This window comes from Ochlerotatus camptorhynchus, unplaced genomic scaffold (genome assembly GCF_037179485.1).
Source record: "Ochlerotatus camptorhynchus isolate MF236.1 unplaced genomic scaffold, CSIRO-AGI_Acam_v1.1 ptg000094l, whole genome shotgun sequence".
Classification (NCBI taxonomy): Eukaryota; Metazoa; Arthropoda; class Insecta; order Diptera; family Culicidae; genus Ochlerotatus; species Ochlerotatus camptorhynchus.
Genome location: NW_027040584.1, coordinates 4,290,827 through 4,310,931, shown reverse-complemented (window position 1 = coordinate 4,310,931; position 20,105 = coordinate 4,290,827). Strand labels below are relative to the sequence as shown.

The following is a 20,105-nucleotide window of genomic DNA, read 5'->3' as shown; positions in this document are numbered from 1 at the left end:
CATTTGGCGTGAACTACCGGGCAGGAGAATATGGATTGTATTACTTACAACATGTTAACAAGATTTATGTTTTCATACAAATATTTTTTGATGAATTCCAACGTTGCCGAAATTTTCACTAGTTTTTCGAACTGTGTAAGAATGTATCCAAAGAATTTTTAAACCATGCCATTGCGTTCCAAGAAACCGCAAAGCACTTGCCACAGTCGGTTGCAGATCGTGAGAGCGGGTGGTCTAGACTTGGTCTGGGTGTGAACTGACGCCGATGTCCGAAATTGCGCCGAAGATGGTCAAAGATCGATTGAACGAGTTACTAGAGGTCAACTAAAAAAATTTTTTTTTTAAGTTACTACCAACAGCGGTGTGCTCTATTTTAGAAAAGTGAATTCAAGGACTGGGAAGACACCTTCGTCCAGAAGCATGATCTCAAGATACTGCACAACCAGAAGCAGATCTTGCAGGATCTGAAGCAAGTAGGTGGTTCCGACATGGGCATTCAAACGATGATATTCAAATCCGTTGTAGTTTTCAGAAATCTCCAGATGGATTGATGACTTGCGGCAGAACATCTTCGACATAGAGGTGAACCTTTTCGCTGATGAGAACGACAACGACGACACTGGTTCGGTCAATGTCAGTCAAAGGCTAGATGAGAACGCCAACTTGTGCTTCAAAATCTTCAATGCCGTCAAACGACTGCAGGAGGATCTGGACAAACTGAAGCAGCAGCAACAAAACGATGACACGGAAGAGGAAGAGGGCTTGGTGAATCTCGTGCGAAGTACGCAGTTCGATAACATTAAGACTGCCTACATTGATGCGTACTGGAAGTACAATGCGGTGGTACGCCGCTACGAGGATGAAATCAAAGATAAGAGCTTGGTCGGTGAGTATCGAACAAGCATCCCTACTGGACCTGTTACCAAATATACTGCATTAACTGATAGATCCCCACGGCATAAAAACTTCCTCAAAGTACCAAGGCTGCAAACTGCGTGTCGATTCATGGTTCACATGGCTGGTTATCAACAATACGATGATCAATCGTTATGATTCAGCCACCATTCGAAATTTTCAAGCTTTGATTTGGAACAGGTAGAAACCCGATTGGAACTATTCCGAGCAAAATACATAACTGATTCTCAGCAATTTGGTTACCAAATTTTAAGATTGAGCCACTATTTGAAAGGTATGACTATCTACTTTCGAATAGAATCGACAGAGAACCGATTGGATCTTTGGTTGGTCAGTTGGGACGGGAAAACCGTGAGAGGTGGCTCTGCGGAAATTATGATTCACCGGGAAAATGGTCAGCCTGTGTTAATAGTGTTTCTTGTGTATTTTTGAGTGTCGGAAGGCGCTTTTGCATGTGAGTGAAAACTAATGCTTACTGGCAACCATTTCAACGGATTTTTTTGTTGCTCTCGCCAAAAATTTATCAATTTAATTATGCACAGTAGGATGCATGGAATTGCAGTTAAAAAGCACACGTCTACGTAAACAAGTTACGAATTCAAACTCTCATCCCTGATCAGCGTTGCTAGTATTCCAGATTTTCAGTCGTCTTGCCAGATACACAGACAGATTACTTATATATCCAGATTTTTTAAAAATATGTTCCAGATTTTCCCAGGTTTTTAAAAAAATATGTTGCTTTTAAATATCACTGCAATTGATGGACCCACTAATAAAAAAATTAAAAAGCAAAACTTACTACTTTAATTTTTAAAGGCCATCAACGTTGGACATTATTGCAAAATCGTACATGGAATTGTTACATTATGAGAAAAGAACATCTGGAAATTTCTGGGCGACTTTCAAGGCCATTATGGCAAAGTACTTGAGTACTTAGGAAATACTGAAGTGGATTAAAAAAAATAATTAAAGGGTTGTGTCCTAGATACGACCGCAATATGACGTAGAACCACGCAAAATTGATGTTTGGCATGCATTTTTGACTATTATACTTATTATTATGAATGGGGCGGGGCAGAACGTTTCTTTTGTGCAGAATATGGAAAAAAGGATGGACTTTGGATGTTAATCTAATTGCATATATACCAGATATGTTTTACAGTCAGTTGTTGGTAATCCACCAACATAATATCATCGGATGTATGTCTTCTCTTAAGCAATTGTTTTGAAAATTTTGGGTTTTGTTTTTACATATAATTGTAGTTTGCTTTAAATTTATTTCCCGGAAAAAAGTGGGGGGAGGGGGAGAGGGATATTTTGCATATCCAAGTCTCATTCCTCTTTGTGTGACAGGTGATCCACCTTTATCCGCTGACTTGATCCTGCTTGCTGCAGGACCAAGTGCCACGCCGTCCGAAGCGGTAATGAGCAGAGGCAGTAGTAGTAAGTTGTAAAATTATGTTTATTTCTGTTGATTATGGTAGTACATTGATTTATCATTTTAATTGATTAGCCTACTTGGCTCTTCATCTTTGTTTCATTTGCTATTCTAATTTAATATTTGCGTTTTTCAACTAGTTTACAGAATATCCCTTTGGGGATGTGTTTTATTTGAATTGAAAAAAAGTGATAACCTACCTAACTACGAGTATAACTTAACCTAACGTGCTAGATCACATATGATCTGATGATTTGATCCCAGACAGGTGTCTCTGAACCTTTCCAGGATGAATACTCTCCGTTCTTCTAATGTTTGAATTCCAGCCAGGAAGTGGATCTCAGAATTTCTAGTCCGCGGGGGACTGTTTAGGACCATCCTAAGGATCTTATTCAGGATCCTTTGGAGTTTAAGGTGATAGCATTTTGCGCAACTCTCCCAGATTGGCATACCGTACTCGATTACAGGAAGGATGATTTGTTTGTAGACAGCAAGCTTATTTTTCAGGGACAGGGTTGACTTCCTGTTGATAAGTGGATACAACGATCTTATCAAGATGTTGCACTTGGTTTTCGTTTTGTCAACTGTTAAGTCCTTCTTCCAGTTCACTAAATATAAAACACTTCTGCTTTGGTTAACGATCAAAATACAAGAGAGCAACTTTATTATCTTCAACAGCAAACCTCAAGGAACAAAGTTAATTGCTTTTCAGGTATATAACATCGAGCATTACACGCTTATTCTAGTCAACTCAAAATTGAGTCGAATGTACTCATTTCAGCGGCAAGTAAGGCTACTCGAAATTGAGTAGCCTTATGTTGACTCACTTTTGAGTAAACGACGTTCTCACGTAGACTGAGTCAAATCCACTCAGTGATATTTTCAGTTGCAGGGAGTGTTTTGTTTTGATTTTTATTTAAGGAAATGGAAATTTCTTGCTCCGGATTCATTCTACCGGATCAGCAAATGTTTCAACACCGTTTCCCTAAGCAACTCCTTCTTACCTGAAGGCATTTCAGCCGGTTTTGAGTAACTTTTCCTATGAAGTTTCCTCCAACATGGTTGACATTTTTTCTAAGTGCAGGATTTTGCTGACTGAGTGGCTTTTACTCAGTTTGACATTTCTCGTTTACTCAGTTTTTGACATTTCCATACATCGGACGAAAGTGAGTACGATCGACTCATCCGGTGAGTAAGCTGGAGTTAGCGTGTACATAGAAAAGATAGAACCCATTTGAAGACGCAAGAGGGATAGGAATCTGTTACACTGTAAAGACATATTCTTTAAATTTCAAGTTCATTACAACTCCTTCCCTATTTAGTTGAAATACATAATCTAAACTGTAAATACAAAAGCTGATATGTTCTATTATTCGAATGCTCACCACATAGAGCTAAATTCAATTTCGATGGCCCTGAATATTCATGCTACGTTTGTTCAATAGTAAATAAATTCTTCATGCGCTGGTTTTCTTTTCTTCCTGTAGGATTTTCGAATTCCTACAAACTGATCAACTGTGGAATCCTTGGTCTCGCAATTTTCTCGTAGTACTCCAGGGTGTAGTTCCCTCCTAGCTGGTGGTGGGTCAATCGACTGCTTGAAACCGCAGAACGGTTCTTCGTCATCCGATGCTGTGTATTTTCTCTTTTGGCTATCCGCACCACTTCTTTCGATCTGGAACCACACATTTCGCTTCCTTTCACTCTTCTTCATGAGTTTTATCTGCCCCCTGTGGGCCGTGAGAAGATGTGCTCCGATGGCAATCTGTAAAACATTTGTAGAGACTCTTTTAGTAAATGTGGCCTCTACATATCTTTGTGTTTGTGCTAAATTAGGGTTTCTATAGTAAACCTTGTCTCCTGGTGTAAGTTTTTCAAATGGATCACATTGGCTCTTATTTGAATGGCTCCAAACCATATTTTCTACTGGTGGATATTCTAAATTATTTTTAAATGATTTATTAGGATTTAGTAGATCCAGTAGAGTCTTTGGTTTATAACCTAGAACTTTTTCTGATGGAGAATCGCCAGTCTCGAGACAAGTATTTCTATAGCTGAAAAGAAAGTAATTGACCTTGTCCAGAAGACCTAAGGAAAGTATTTGAGAGTCCAGCAGAAATTTATTTAAGACCTCTAAGGACTTTTAACAACCTGTATTCCTTGCTTCTCAAGAAATGAAATAAACAAACTTGAACTGAAAGGCGGGCCATTATCGGTCACCACTACATCAGGAAGCCCATATCTCGCAAACAGTCCAGCAAATTTCTTCAAAACTTTTTCCGCATTTGTTCCCGTATCCATTACTTCAATTTCTAACCACTTAGAGCAACTGTCAACAATCAATAATAAAACGTGTCCTTTGAAGTAGAAAAAATCAGCGTGTATCCTACTGAAAGGTTTCGTTGTCGGTATCCACTTATTTGTTTCTTTACTTCCAGATGTATTTGTCATTCTCAAACACGTATCACAGCAATTTACAAAATCTTCAATGTCCTTGTTTATGCCAAACCAGTAGATACTTTTTCTAGCAAGTTGTTTCATTTTAATAATTCCGTTATGATTTGCATGTAGTAATTTTAATATTTTATCCTGTAAAGTAGCCGGCACCACCACCCTATCTTGAAATAATAAACATCCTTGTATTTCTTCCAAGTCTTGATTTTGAGAATAAACGTTTCTAAAACATCTTTGCATTCTTTTTGGCCATCCATTTTTTATGTATAAACGTATTTGTTGTAAAAATGCATCTTTATTGGTCTCCTGAGCCACTAGTGAGTAATCCAAAGGAAATTCACCAGATAAATTCAAAGATTTTACGTGATCACATGCAGTATCAAAAACATATTCCTCCTTCAGTGGAAAACGAGAACAAAAATCTGCATTTCCTTGCTTTTCGGCAGGTCTGTATACAATATCATAATCGTATATAGTCAAGTCCATAATATATCTTTGTAATCTAGTGACAAAAATTGAATTGCGGCCTGGCTTACCTAGGATGCCCAATAGTGGCTTATGATCCGTGTAGATAATAAATTTTTGACCATACAAATATTTATGAAATTTTTTTTACCGTAGAAACGACTGCCAATGCTTCTAAGTGCAATATCGGGTAGACCTTTTGTGCGTTATTTAAAGAGAACGAAGTGAACCAAATAGGCTTCTCTACTCCCTTTATTATATGTGAAATTACTCCACCCAAACCATATGATGATGCGTCTGTACTGACAACAATAGGTTGTTCCGGATTATAGAAGGTGAGTATGTCTGCCGTTAGCAATTTCCTTTTGGACTCCTCAGACGATTTATCACAAGCAGCATTCCATTCAAATCTAGCGTTTTTCTTTAACAACCCATACAAGAGATTTAGAGTCATGGACAGGTTTGGAAGAAACTTATTATAATAATTAAGAAGTCCCAAATAAGCTTTCAATTCGTTCACGTTCTCTGGCTTTTTCGCCGCTTGTATTGTTGAAACTTTGTCAGGATTCGGAAGAAGACTCTGGTCTGTAATAATATGCCCCAAATAAGGCAACTTATTGACGAAAAATTTACATTTGTTAAAATTAATCTTGATATTAGCTTGTGACAAACGCTCTAAAACAATCTCCAATTTTCTTAAGCATTCCTCTGGGCTCCTTCCTGCAATTAGCACATCGTCAAGATAACAGTAAACAAACTCAATACCATTCAAAATATCGTCCATTATTTGCTGAAATATTGCAGCACTGGATGACGCACCTTGAGGTAGCCTATTATATGTAAACATTCCCTTAATTGTGTTAATAACTACAAACTTTCTAGATTTTTTTGATCGTTTCAATTGCGTGTACGCCGTTGTCAAGTTCAAAGAACTAAAACATGTACAACCAGCTAGAGAGGCAAATAAATCTTGAGCGGTTGGCAAGGGGTACTTATTTGGTATCAAAACTTTGTTCAACGATACCTTACAATCGATTACTAGCCTAATTTCATTGTTTTTCTTCGGGACAACTACTACAGGTGACGCCCATAAACTAGTTTTGACAGGAGTTATAATGCCACTCCCCTCTAGCTCTTGTAAATGTTCCAACACTTTGTCACGCAATCGGTAAGGTACGTCATAAGCTTTTTTAAAAATTGGCCTATTTTCTTTGAGCACTTAATCGGCCTCATATCCTCGGATTGGATGTGTAAAATCCTTGTTAAAAACACTATCATATTTAACTTTCAAGCCGTTCACCATTTTGTCAACATCATTTGTCAATGAAAGATTGTTCACACATAATGCCTTAGAAAACAATCGTCTCCACCCATCGCAAAAAACATCCAACCAATCTCTTCCAATCAGAGGTAAAAAGGTATGCTCAGTCTTGATAACAATTAACTCCAGTTTAACTTTCTTTGCATTTAGCAACACCTCCACCATAACAGATCCGGAAACCTCCAAAGTGGACCCATTTACCACTACTAGCTTTTTCCTATTATTTTTCATTGGAATTCCTCCAAAATTTTTCAAATAATCTGGCCTACTTATAACTGAAACTGAAGAACCACTGTCGATTTCCATTCTAATTGATTTCCCTTCAATCCAAACATCCAACAGACAAGGTTCACTAATCCTGTTAACTGATTTAATCATCATGCAAGGAAAGTAATCACCTGAGTCCGCATCGCTATCGTAGTCCATACTCAGCCGCTTAAAATATTCATGGGGATCTTCCTCACTTGAAGCCTCACCAACAAACCTAACTAGATTCCCTATCGGATTCTTTTGTTTGTTAATCAATTTATAACAATTCTTTTGTATGTGTCCTCTTAAATTGCAATAATAACAAATGAAATTGGCATAACGCCTTTTAGTTTGCGATCTTGATCTGGACCTATAACTCCCATAGGGTTGCTGAACGCGCCTATCATAACGTCCACGCTCATGTCTGAATCTCTCTCTACCTCTTTCTACACCATCTCGTTCTCCATAACCTCTCGAATCATCTTTTGGAACCTTCCGACCTAATCTTTCTCTTACTGAATGGACTTCACCAGTCCTATTTATTGCCTGAGAACTATTCGTCGACACTTCTTTGGTTTTAAGAATACGCTCTGCCACTTTTAGGGTTAAGTTCTCTTCATCCAGGAGCCTTTGCTGCAAGTTTTTGTCATACACTCCATAAACTAACTGATCCCTAATGGCGGAATCCCTGAATTCCCCAAAATCGCATGTTTCAGCCAACAATTTCACATCAAGTAAAAAATTTTCATTTGTCTCTGCTGGTCCCTGAACTCGGCATCTAAATCTATATCTCATTACAATATCTGATTCTACCTTGTCGTACCATTCTTTTAACTTTTTGATAATGTCGGCATATTCAACAGTCTTCAAATCTATAGCAGGATAAAGACGTTTAAGCTCATGGAATACTGTAACCCCACATAAACTTAAAAAGATATATTTTTTCTTAACTTCTTGAATATCATTACTCGAAAATATTTATTCCATTTGTTCTACGTAATGGGAGAACGATGTTCCTTGTACATACGGGTCAATAGTGCCGATTAGCCCCATAGTCTATTTATTGTTCACCACTTGAAACGCAAAAAGAAGAAACAAATTCAAGAAGAAGAAAAAAGTAAGAGGTTGTATCCAAGACTCGACCGTAGATTTGACGTAGGATTACGTGCTCGGTATCAATATTTGGCGACTATGTTAGGGAAACCACTTTTTGCAGGCAATCGGTGATAATTTTGATAACCATTTCCACAGTTGGACATTTGTGTAATTTTCAATAGTAACCTAAATGAAAATTGATGAAGTATTGAATTAAGCAGCTTTGAAGAAAAATTACCAATCAATTGGCTTGTTTAGAATTAAAATCCATCCGCTATTGACAGAGTTATAAGTGGTCAACACCTGACCACTTTTGGTAACACGGTCGATTTTTTTTTTTATTTTAATTGCATCCCCAATATGTTGCCAAGAGACGTAATCCTATGTCAAAATGTAAACTTTGCGGGAGACGATGTCATAACACTCGAAAGCAATTTTGTGAAATATGAAGTGAAACAAATCCTCGTTCTGCATGATGATTTTGTTTGATTGTATTTATTTGTAAAGTCGCCGGTTAATACCATCTGGCAAATTGTTTCTTTATGATAACTCCTTACTTGAAAACAGGCAAAAACTCACAAACAGGCTGCTTTTTCATGGTATATAGAGTGCTAATTCAATAATCAATTAATTACCTCAACATTATGCCTCTAATTTTGGCTCATACATAAATTCAGCAATCAACTAAATTTTCAAAAGCAACCAAAAATATTCGTTAGTACCGTCCCAATGACGCGTTCATCTGGATAAAATTGATAAATATCAGATTTTTAGCGATGGGCCCAATCTTAGATCCATAGGCCAACATTAGAGCCAATTCCCCTACAAAAAATTCTATAATCCATATTAAATTTCCTATGTAAGCGCCGATCGAAACAAACATTTTGACGTCACTACAAGGTTGATTGAGTAAAAAACGAATCGTGCAAAGCGGAATGAAAGCTGAGGGAAAAACGGATTAATCATTTTGTCAAGCTATTTGATTATTTTTTGGCTTTCTGAGGATTGGTAGTAAAGCAGGTAAAACTGTATGAAGAAAAATCATTTATATGAAACAGTATTTTCCGGGAAAACAAATGATTGTCCCTGACTAATAAATTTCACTTGTCGTTCACTTTTTACCTGAATATGCACCTAAACCGAATTATTTCTGCTTCTTTCAAATTCTATATGTGGAATTTTATAACTTCCTACCAGCGGAACAGCTCCGTCTCTGAAAAATGGTCGGACGATATGATTAATCTCACCAATACAATCAGGCCTACAATTCTACACCTTATATCCAGAACAACATGTGAAAAGGGCATACAAGCTTTTTGTAAACAAACCTTCTTATGCCCTTTTCTCGCCACCCATATGACACCAACGCAAACCTTTAACATCACCGGGTAGGGGACACTTTCCCCTTCCCGATGATATTGCTGGTTTGCGTGGGCGACCCTCGGTTGGTGAGAAAAGGGCCTACAAAGGTTTGTTTACAAAAAGCTTGTATGCCCTTTTCACATGTTGTTCTGGATATAGACAGGTTGAGCCTTGATAGCTAGCTGGTTGCGGGAACTGATGACCTCGACAAATGTCCAAATATTACTCTTTAACAATTTTGTGCTGGTCCTGAAAAGGACCGTTTAGTCGTGATGGTTGAGTAATGCTGAGCTATTAAGGTGTTCAACACGGATGAGGCTGGCGATCTATTAATTGTTTGGAGCAAGGTTGACGGCGCTAGGCATTGATGACCCACAGCTTCTCACGAGGAAACTGATTTCGATCGCGGTGCGGCTTCGTCTTCCTTCTATGGATGCTCGCTGCTTTCAGGATGCCTTTCGTGGTGTACAGGATAACGATGTTCAACGCCACACGCTGAAAGCAGTGCTGCTACTGATGCTGCTGCTGCGGACACCGTCGACCGGACACCACCACACACGGTGATTAAATGAGCACCGTTTAGTGAGGCAGGATCGAATTCGATTTTTAAATCTGTGTTAGGGAATGCGCTGTTTGCAGGTAATCGCCATTGCAACAGGTGGACATTGTGTATTTTTGAATAGTGACTTATTGAAAATTAATAAAGTGTTCATTGTAGCAATTTGCCAGCTAAATTTCCAATCGTTTGGCTTGTTTAGAATTAAAATCCATCTGCTATTGACAGAGTTATATGTATGTAATCAACACCTGACCTCTTTTCGTAATGCGGTCGAATTTGATTTTCTGAAATTGGACCCCCAATATGTTGCACACCTTCTATAGACCGATTGAGTTTTGATAGTTAGCTGCTTGCGAGAACTGACATCCGATTGATAACCTTTACAATATCCAAAACATACTCTTTAACAAATTTGTGGTGGTCCTGAAAAGGACCGTTTAGTCGTGATTGTTGAGTAATGCTGAGCTATTGGGGTGTGGTTGGCGAGCTGTTAATTGTTTGGAGCAAGGTTGACACGCTTGGCATAAATGACCCACAGCTACTCACGAGGAAACTGATTTCGATCCAGCGGCTTCTTCCTCCTTCTATGGGTGCTCATGTGGGCTCTGCAGCTCACTGCTTGCAGGCTGCCTTTCGTGGGGTACGCCACACGCTAATCACTGCTGCTGCTGCTGACGTTGACGACCGGACACCACCACACACGGTGATTGAATGAGCACCGTTCAGTGAGACAGGAATTCGATTTTTAAATCTATGTTAGGGAATGCGCTGTTTGCAGGTAATCAGTGATAATTTTTATCACCATAGCAACAGTTGGACATTTGTGTATTTTTCAATAGTGACCTATTGAAAATTAATAAAGTGTTCAATTGAGCAGATTGGTAGATAAATTCCCAATTCTTTGGCTTACTTAGAATTAAAATTCATCTGCTATTGACAGAGGTATATGTGGTCAAAACCTGACCTATTTTCGTCCCGCGATCGATTGTTTTTTTTTTTAAATTGCACCCCCAATATGTTGCCGAAAGACGTAATCCTACGTCAAAATTACGATATCGAATTCTAATGCCCCGTAATTAGTAATTTCTAACCACGTACCTTTTTAAAACACCAGAACCTTTCAAACAACAAGCTACACCACTGAGTTTACAGCAACAGCAACCAGCAATCATCAACCGCATCAAAAATTTCCTCACACTTCTGACAGAGGCCTCAACCAGGGAACAATTTCAACCTGAGAGTTCAATTCACCGTATCCTCGCTTTGCTGCTCACGAGTACCTTCGTACCAGTAATATAGCGTCGCTTGCGACCGGCTATGGAACAAAGAAAACAAAAGTTTTAGAATAAGCTCACAAAAGTCACACTTTGTTTTCTAAAACAAAAGAACTATGAATTCACAGACTGCTAGTTTCAATCCTTTTCTCTATTAGGCTTTTTCAGCACCGCCCGAGGTCAACGTTATACTACTGTGTGTAAGTGGCCTTTAAACTCACCTTCAAACGCTCCAGAATCCGCTAAATTTTGTCCAATACTTTTTCTTCAAAATCACTTCTATTTCTCACGCGCTTTTTTAACTTTACTTTTACCTCGTCGTCAGCTGTTAAGTCCTTCTTCCAGTTCACTAAATATAAAACACTTCTGCTTTGGTTAACGATCAAAATACAAGAGAGCAACTTTATTATCTTCTGTCAACAGCAAACCTCAAGGAACAAAGTTAATTGCTTTTCAGGTATATAACATCGAGCATTACATAGAAAAGATAGAACCCATTTGAAGACGCAAGAGGGATAGGAATCTGTCACACTGTAAAGACAAATTCATTAAATTTCAAGTTCATTACAGTCAACGTGCTCCCTGAAAAGAAGCTTGCTGTCTAGTGTTAGCCCGAGGTACACGACCTCTTTGGACCATTCCACCACTGTGCCGTTCAGGCAGATCTTGTTATTCTCCGACGGAACAAGTCTAGGAGATTTAGAGTGTAGAAAGATAATGACCTGGGTTTTCGACGCGTTGATACGGATCTTCCAGCTGTTGAAATATTCAGACAGAACGTCCAGGCCTCTCTGAAGTTTGGCAGTCAGAGCTCCGATGATCCTACCCTTGTAGACGATGGATGTGTCATCTGCGAACAGAAATAACGATCCACCACCAGGAAGAGCCGGCAGGGTGCCTTCCATTCATTTTGGTGAAAAACATGTTTTATGAAATTATGGAATAATAAGATATTATGATATTATTTTGTATGTGTAAGTAACAAGAAAATATTGTCAAGTTTATGTTTGACACACAACACATGCAAATTTAGCTTTAACAGAGTCACAATGAGCGTTTTTCTGATCGCCTCTTCGCGAAGAGTGAAGAGCGAAGAGTGGGTGAGATAAATGACAAAATCGCTTATTGCGACGCTAATGTAGCAAAATTGGCAGGTATTATGCGTCAGACCCAAACTTCACAATATTTTCTTGTTGCTTACACAAACAAAATATTATCATATAATCTTATTATTCCATAATTCCATAAAACATTTTCTTAGCCAAAATGAATGGAAGGCACCCTGAGAGCCGGCATATCGGAGGTGAACAGTAGAGTCGGTGTATAATGAGTCACGCCAAGAGTGAAGCCAAGTCTACCTATTGGACTGTCAAACTGGCTACCTATCGTGCAAAGTAAACAAACATTACTATGCTATGAAAGGTCCACGAAAGGTATCGCAATAAAATATAAAATATAATCGAAGAAATGATCATAAACACGCAGTGAGCATTAAATTGTCATGGGATACGTTTGGTAACGATCAGTAATGAGAATTTCTACTATTTTTTGTTAAGATGATTGGACAAAATCACTGATAGAATGATTTACAACAGTTGCTATTTTTTTTGCTCGCTAGAAGTCATTTGAAGTTGATGTAGCAGTCCTCTGTTGCCAAGTGAAAAGAAAGGGAATCTTTCGAAAACCGTGATGCGAGTTCAACTGTTTTTCTCTTGGCGTGACTCATTATACACCGACTCTAGTGAACAGGTTGAATAAGATGGGGCCAAGAATGCTTCCTTGTGGAACCCCGGCACCGATGTTGAAAGCATCCGATGAGATGCCATTCAGAGAGACTCGGAACGTCCTGTCTGATAGATAGGACGTGATTATGATCTTCACTACACACTTAAAAATTTTCGCCGAGATTCCAACAGCCGAGTAATTCTGCAATTTATTTTGCTGAGATTCAGTCAAACAATTGCCGAGACTCAGCTAACAAATAAAATTTTGCTGAGATATCAGCTAACAAACAGATATTTTGCAGAGATATCATCAAAAGTAAATGCCGAAGAAATCGGCTGTTGGAGATTTTACCGAGCTAGATTAAGTGTGTAGTGTCGGATCCACGAAATAAGTACGCACAGAATTGCTCTCCACACAACCACGCTTTATTTCCGAACCTCGCTCTGCACACGCGCACATGGTGTCGTCACGACCGACTCTCGTTCTTAACTAACTATTTCTGCTCGTCCAGTGTTGCTAGGTTTTCCTATCTATCTCTGTTGTTTCACAAAGGGCCTAGTCGGCTCCAACATCCCCCCTTCACTTAAAAGTCCCAAACTGCATCCGTATGATATTCATTAAGATATGCTGGCCTACGCTGTGTTCGCAACGGTCGTGTGACATTACTGCCCGATGAAACGCCGACGGTATCGTCATGGATAGATGAGCTTCGGTCCTCTTGTACTGTTGTCGAGTCCGTTGTCTTATTTTCGGTTGGTTCGGTTCTAGGCAATCGCTTTAGATGTGCCACATTTCGATGTACTTCGCGATTCGTGTTGACTGACCTCAATGTAGCTTCTGAACCTTTTAGTTTCATGAGTTCATATTCTTCTGGAGCAAACGTTGTTGAAAGTTTGTTTTCCTTCATCATTCGCTTACAAACAACTATATCTCCCTCCCTCAGTTCAGATGGCTTTGCCTGGCGGCGTGTATCCGTATATTCCGCGTCCTTAAGCTTTTTTTCCCAATCTCGATCACGTACCTCTTCTTGCTCCAAACGGTTAGTTGTCTCGCCGAAAGCAGGAAGCTTGTCACGAAATATGCGCCCAAACATGAGTGCCGACGGGGCTACTCCGGTTGATGCATGAGGAGTTGAATTATACATTAATAAGAATGATCTTAGATCCCAAACCCAGTCAGTGCTATCCGCTTCTTGGCTTATCTTGAGGTGCTTCAATATTGTTTTATTTGCACGTTCCACCTCCCCGTTTGCTTGCGGCTAATACGGGGTTGTCCTCACCAATGTAATTCCATATTCTTCACAGTATGTTTTGAACTCTTCGCTGATAAACTGTGGCCCGTTGTCCGCTCTAATGCTTTCAGGAACACCAAATCTACTGAATGTTTCATGCAGTGCCTGAATTGTGCGCCTGGCTGTGATTGTTCTCATTACTATTGCTTCAGTGAATCTACTAAAGTAGTCGACTATCACAAACAGTGAATGACCCGAAGGTAGAGGACCCATAAAATCAACAGCTATACTCGCCCATGGTTTTTCGGGCATTTTAATACGCTTCAGGGGTTCAGGAGCTCCTAGACGGGAAACCAGGGTACACTCTTTGCATCGCTTTACACAAGCTTCCACCTGTTTGTCCATTAGTGGCCACCAAACTTTCTGTCGCAAACGTCGTTTCATCGCTGCCATGCCTGGATGCGCTTCATGTGCCACCGTTATTACTCGTTCTTGAAGCTGCGCCGGGATGATCAGCCTATTGCAGCCTATATCAGCAAGAGTACTCCGTCCATTGAGCATAACTCATTCACATAGGGTTTGAATGCTTTCGGAATTTTCTCCAAAGTTCCCGCTTGTAATGCCACAAGAGCTTCTTGAATTTCTTCGTCATTCTTGGACTCTTCAATAACCTTTTCTATCGTTATTGCTACTGGTACTGCTTCTGCAACGATGCTCCGAATGTAGCCTTCGGATGATTCATCAAACATTTCAGAATCTGGTATACTCAACCTCGATAGTGCATCAGCTATGTTGTCAGGTCCAGGAATGTGTTCTACTTTGAATGTGTACCCTTGAAGCCTGAGAACCCATCGTTCAATCCGAGCACATGGTCTAGACCTTGGATTGAACAGAAACTTCAGGGCTTTACAGTCGGTTAGCAGAGTGAATTTGATTCCCAAAAGATACAGGCGGAATTTTTCCACTCCCCATACTAGCGATAAAGCTTCTCGTTCTGTCTGAAAATATTTTCTTTCCAATTCTGTTAGTGCCTTGCTGGCATAGGCGATTACTCTGCATCTACCTTGGGAATCTTCCTGCAGAAGTACTGCACCAAGCCCGGTTGGGCTAGCATCGGTTATTAATTTTGTCTGATCCTTTGGATTGAAAAAACCCAGATGATGAATTTTACAGATTTCATCTTTAATCCGCTGAAAAGCCGAAGTTTGCTTTGATGTCCACTCAAACTGTCCTTTTGATCGAAGGAGCAGTCGCAGAGGATCAGTTAGCGAAGCCAGGTTTGGAACAAACCTACCCACATAACAAACCAATCCCAGAAAACTCCTCAACTCAGATAAATTGCGTGGTTCCCTGAAACTTTGTATAGCCGTAATTCTACTTTCGGTCGGCCTAACACCTTGGACTGACAGATGGTGACCCAGAAATTCTAAACTATCAGCACCGTATACGCACTTCTTTTCATTAAGCAGGATGTCATAATCAGAAAATCTCTTAAGAACTGCAGCCAGCCTTCGATCATGTTCTTCAACGGATGTGCCGTGAATGAAGACATCATCCAAATACACGATGACGCCGTCCAAACCCGCAACAATTGACTCCATTACCTTTTGAAAAAGTTCGGGTGCACAACTTACTCCGAACATGAGCCGTTTGTACCTAAATGATAAAATATTTAAAAATATAAATAAATAAGAAAGCACATAATTAATTGTTCGCAACTGCGAACACCACTTTATTCAATCAATATGTCTACCTGAAGAGACCCTGTTTGGTAATGAACGTTGTTATTGGTCTTGACCGTTCCGAGATCTCGACCTGATGGTAGGCGTCTTTGATATCAATTTTGGAAAATCGTACGGCTCCGCAAACAGACCCAAGCAGCTCATCGACCAGAGGCAGAGGATGTGATTCGCGTAGCACCGCTTGACTTACCCCGGTAGTTCCTGTCATCTTTCATGGATCGGTACCATAATAATGATGTACTCTGTGGCACCAGATCCAAAATCCATTCAAGAATATGCCTTTTACACTCAAAAGTATACTTACTGATCATAATTCCATATTGTCACGAAACCATTTCATTTGCCTTAGTACATAACTATTCCTCATTTTGGTACTCAACCAATGCTATTATTTTTTTTTCTCTTTGGCACACAGCCCTTCTACTATAGGTAGTGGTACACAACCTTCTCTTTATTCACATAATATTCGGTACATAACCGTCTTCCTTTTCACTGTGGTACAAAACCATCTCCATTCACATAGTAGTGGTACATAACCATCTTCCATTTCACTGTGGTACACAACCATCTCCTTATTATTTTATTTAAATCTCCTTGGTACACAACCAACCATTCCAATTACCTCGTAATAAGGCGTGCATCTCTCTTCTCATTTGCTCGGCTGATGCGTCAGCCGTTTTGCTACTTATCATTTCCTCCACAGAAAATCTTCTTTTTATGTTGAAACACATCCAATTTGTTTTCAAAAGGCACGAAAACCACGATCCTGTTTCTCACTCTCTTTACTTCTATTCTATTCTAGATACACATCCTTTTCGACCTCCATCAACACCACCACACTCATAGTAATCGAAAACTTCCCAGGAACACATCCATTTTGTTTTCATACGGTACAAAACCACGTTTTTTTCCTCTCTCTCTCTTTCCTTTTTGTTACTCGAAAATTCACCTATACACTCTCAGTAATCAGAATTTTCTCAGGTATACTGCCATTTTGTTTTTTTCCATGCTACAAAATCACCCTTCTGCTTTTCACAATTCAGCCACAATCTATCAGCATCATAACCTCTCAAAGGACGATTTTTTTTTCCGGCGTCCGCATTTCATTTTTGTTTTCCCCGTTTCTTCCCTTTTTCATTGGCTTTTAGATAAAAAATGGCCCGCACTTATTTTTTTTCAATATTATTATCGACACTGGGAATGCACACCAAAAACCTTTAATTTTTTTGAACCAACCTGTTTCTCTTTTTTTTCACTTACGCTCGCAGCCCGAGCCCCAAATTTCAGCTCAGCCTGTTGCTCTTCGCGATTTTTTTCCGCCCGTTCAAAATGGCGACCACCTTTTGTTCAGTCTAGCATTTAGCATCAGTGCCGTAATATACAAACTGATTCACTTTACAACGTCTATTTCCACCAAAAAAGCAGAAATTCACTTCAAGCCGTCTTTACGGTTTATCCCGTCGTCGCCAAATATGTCGGATCCACGAAATAAGTACGCACAGAATTGCTCTCCACACAACCACGCTTTATCTCCGAACCTCGCTCTGCACACGCGCACATGGTGTCGTCACGACCGACTCTCGTTCTTAACTAACTATTTCTGCTCGTCCAGTGTTGCTAGGTTTTCCTATCTATCTCTGTTGTTTCACAAAGGGCCTAGTCGGCTCCAACATGTAGGAAGATTGGAAGACCGTACTGCTGCAATTTGCACACCAGGTCATCATGCCAGACATTGTCGAATGCTTTTTCAACGTCCAACAACGCCATGGCAGATGTTTTCGAAACAGACTTGTTCCGTCTGAGAATGTTTGTTACTCGAGTCAGCTGGTGGACGGTCGAACGACCTTTCCGAAAACCAAACTGTTAATCGAGCAACAAGTTGTTTTCATCGGCAGATGTTAGGAGCCGGTCGATAACTTGAAGGAGAGGACGGATCCTTCCCAGGTTTCCGGATGGGTATGACTTTAGCTGACTTCCAACACGAGGGGAAGTAGCCAAGTCTGAGGCACTGATTAAAAATCAGTGCCAGATGGTTGTAGAATCTGGACCTCAAGTGTTTGAGTTCCAGATTCAGGATGTTGTCGAAACCTGGGGCCTTCATGTTTTTAGATGATTTGATATAGGCCAACAGTTCGTCAGCCGTAATCTCGGATTCCTCTGGAAAAATGTTAGGAATCTGAAGAAGATTGGTTGCATTTTCAGCAACCTCAGATTCATGAGGGCTGACGATGATTTGTCCGAGATTATGGGAGCTGACGAAGTGAACCACTGGGTCGCCGGGACGATCCAGTGGGGTCAGTGGTGGTGGAATGGGCCTAGGCTTGTTTTTAAGAATTTTTGTAAGTTTCCAGAAGGGCTTAGCATAATCTGGAAGAGAGCGGATCTTACTAGCAAAATCGTTATTTCTGAGATCCACCATCCTGGCCTGCATGATCTTTGTTAATCGATTACAATTGGTCTTCAAGTTAGGCAGGCTAGTACGCTGGTACTGCCTACGAATGGTGTCACGGAGTCTAATGCGATCTTTGGTAGGGCTGTCAAGGTTCAGAGTGTGTGTGCATGTAAATATAAAAAATGTGTATTTTTACTGTGTTTACGCTATTTACCGTGTGACACAACCTGCATTTGATTACAGTGGAGGGGTGAGTGGGTTGCAATTGTTACCCATGAAAAATCTTATTCGTTTACATTAAGTACAATCAATGAAAAATCGTGTTCACATTGCGTAAGCCTGCAGATGAGCTATGGGAATACTAAATTAATTCTTTAAACAAGGTTTGTTTTAAAACTCTCTTAAGCTTTGAAGCATCCCTCGTTTTGTTGATAAATTACATTAGTTACCTTTTATGACGCAAAGGCGCCCTTGTTGGTTAAAAATCGTGTCTCCAGAAAAACAAATCAATCAGTCCAGCACCGATTCTTACGCTTCGCCCTTCGGCGATTGCCTTGGAGAGATCCTTTCCGTTTGCCTAGCTATGAAAGCCGATGTCAGCTGATTGGTTTGGAAACTCTTTCGACCCGAAGAGACGCTGCAAGGGCTTTACTTGTTGCCGATACATTGCAAGGGAGAATCGATTGTCCTACTATCCTCGAAAAAATCGATTTGAATGTACGACCACGTGCACTAAGAAACAGTCTTATGCTGAGACTTCCCTTTCGTCGCACGAACTACGGAATGAATGGAGCAATAAACGGACTGCAGCGAGTTTTCAACAGAGTTGCCTCAGTGTTCGATTTTCACGTACCACGTCAGACGCTTTGCCGTAGTTTCACCTCGATATTTTCGGGCACAGGTAACCGTGAATAGCAGTGTAATGTTTATGTTTTAAGCACAGACAATCATGTTGTTTTTTGTATTACTTAACATCATTGGGGCTTATTGAAGCCTGTTGATGGAATCAATTAAATAAATAAATAAATAAATAAAAGTGAGCTATGTTAATGTAGTATATTTGCTTGTTACAATCTTCTCTTATGTCAGTGTCATCGACCGAGGACCTCACCACTCTACCACCGCCATGCGGTGACGACGACAACACCTCGGATCCAATGCTGCCTGATCAGGATAACCTCAACCATCTTCAAACATTCGCCACCGTTGACGAGACTCGTGGCACTCTGGACGCCGTTGTGGATCGGCACCAGGAGCTGGTATCGGTGGAACAATCCTTGCTCGAAATGCGGGACCTGTTCGTCCTGTTCTCAACCCTGGTGATGGACCACGGTAGTATACTGAATTTGGCCGAGGGGTACGTTCAGGTGGCCTCGGAACATGTGGCCAAAGCGGCAGAGGATATCAAGCAGGCTCGAAAGTACTACACCCGGTCGAACAAATACAAATGGCTCTGCTTCAGTATGACCGACTGTTTGTCGGTTGTGCTGGCGATATTGATAATGATTGCGGTGTGTATGGCAGTAAAGATATTCCTGCTTTGAAGCAAATGGCGTTGTTTTATGTGGGAAAGAAATCCGATCTAGGTGGAATGGCTCTAATGTTGGCCTATGGATCTAAGATTGGGCCCATCGCTAAAAATCTGCTATTTATCAATTTTATCTAGATGAACACGTCACTGGGACGGTACTTATGGACATTTTTGGTCGCTATTGAAAATTTAGTCGATTGCTGAATTTATGTATCGGCCCAAATTAGGGGCATTTAGGCCGACATTACATCCATTTCCCCTATAAGGCGGAAAATGAAAATATATACTTAAAGCTTGTCTCACGTGAAGATTACACGTAAAATGTTTAATAATTAAATTATTATTCATCTTC

General features: G+C 40.1%; 1 protein-coding gene across 1 annotated transcript; it reads left to right on the top strand.

Moving 5' to 3' along the window:
* The first annotated feature begins 271 nt into the window (after positions 1-271).
* On the top strand, positions 272-19,766 carry LOC135698803 (syntaxin-1B-like). The gene is made up of 4 exons (XM_065218936.1): positions 272-319; positions 378-473; positions 526-886; positions 19,312-19,766. Exons 1-4 carry the CDS (start codon positions 287-289, stop codon positions 19,764-19,766), a joined length of 945 nt encoding a protein of 314 aa, XP_065075008.1. The 5' UTR covers positions 272-286.
* Positions 19,767-20,105: the final 339 nt, after the last annotated feature.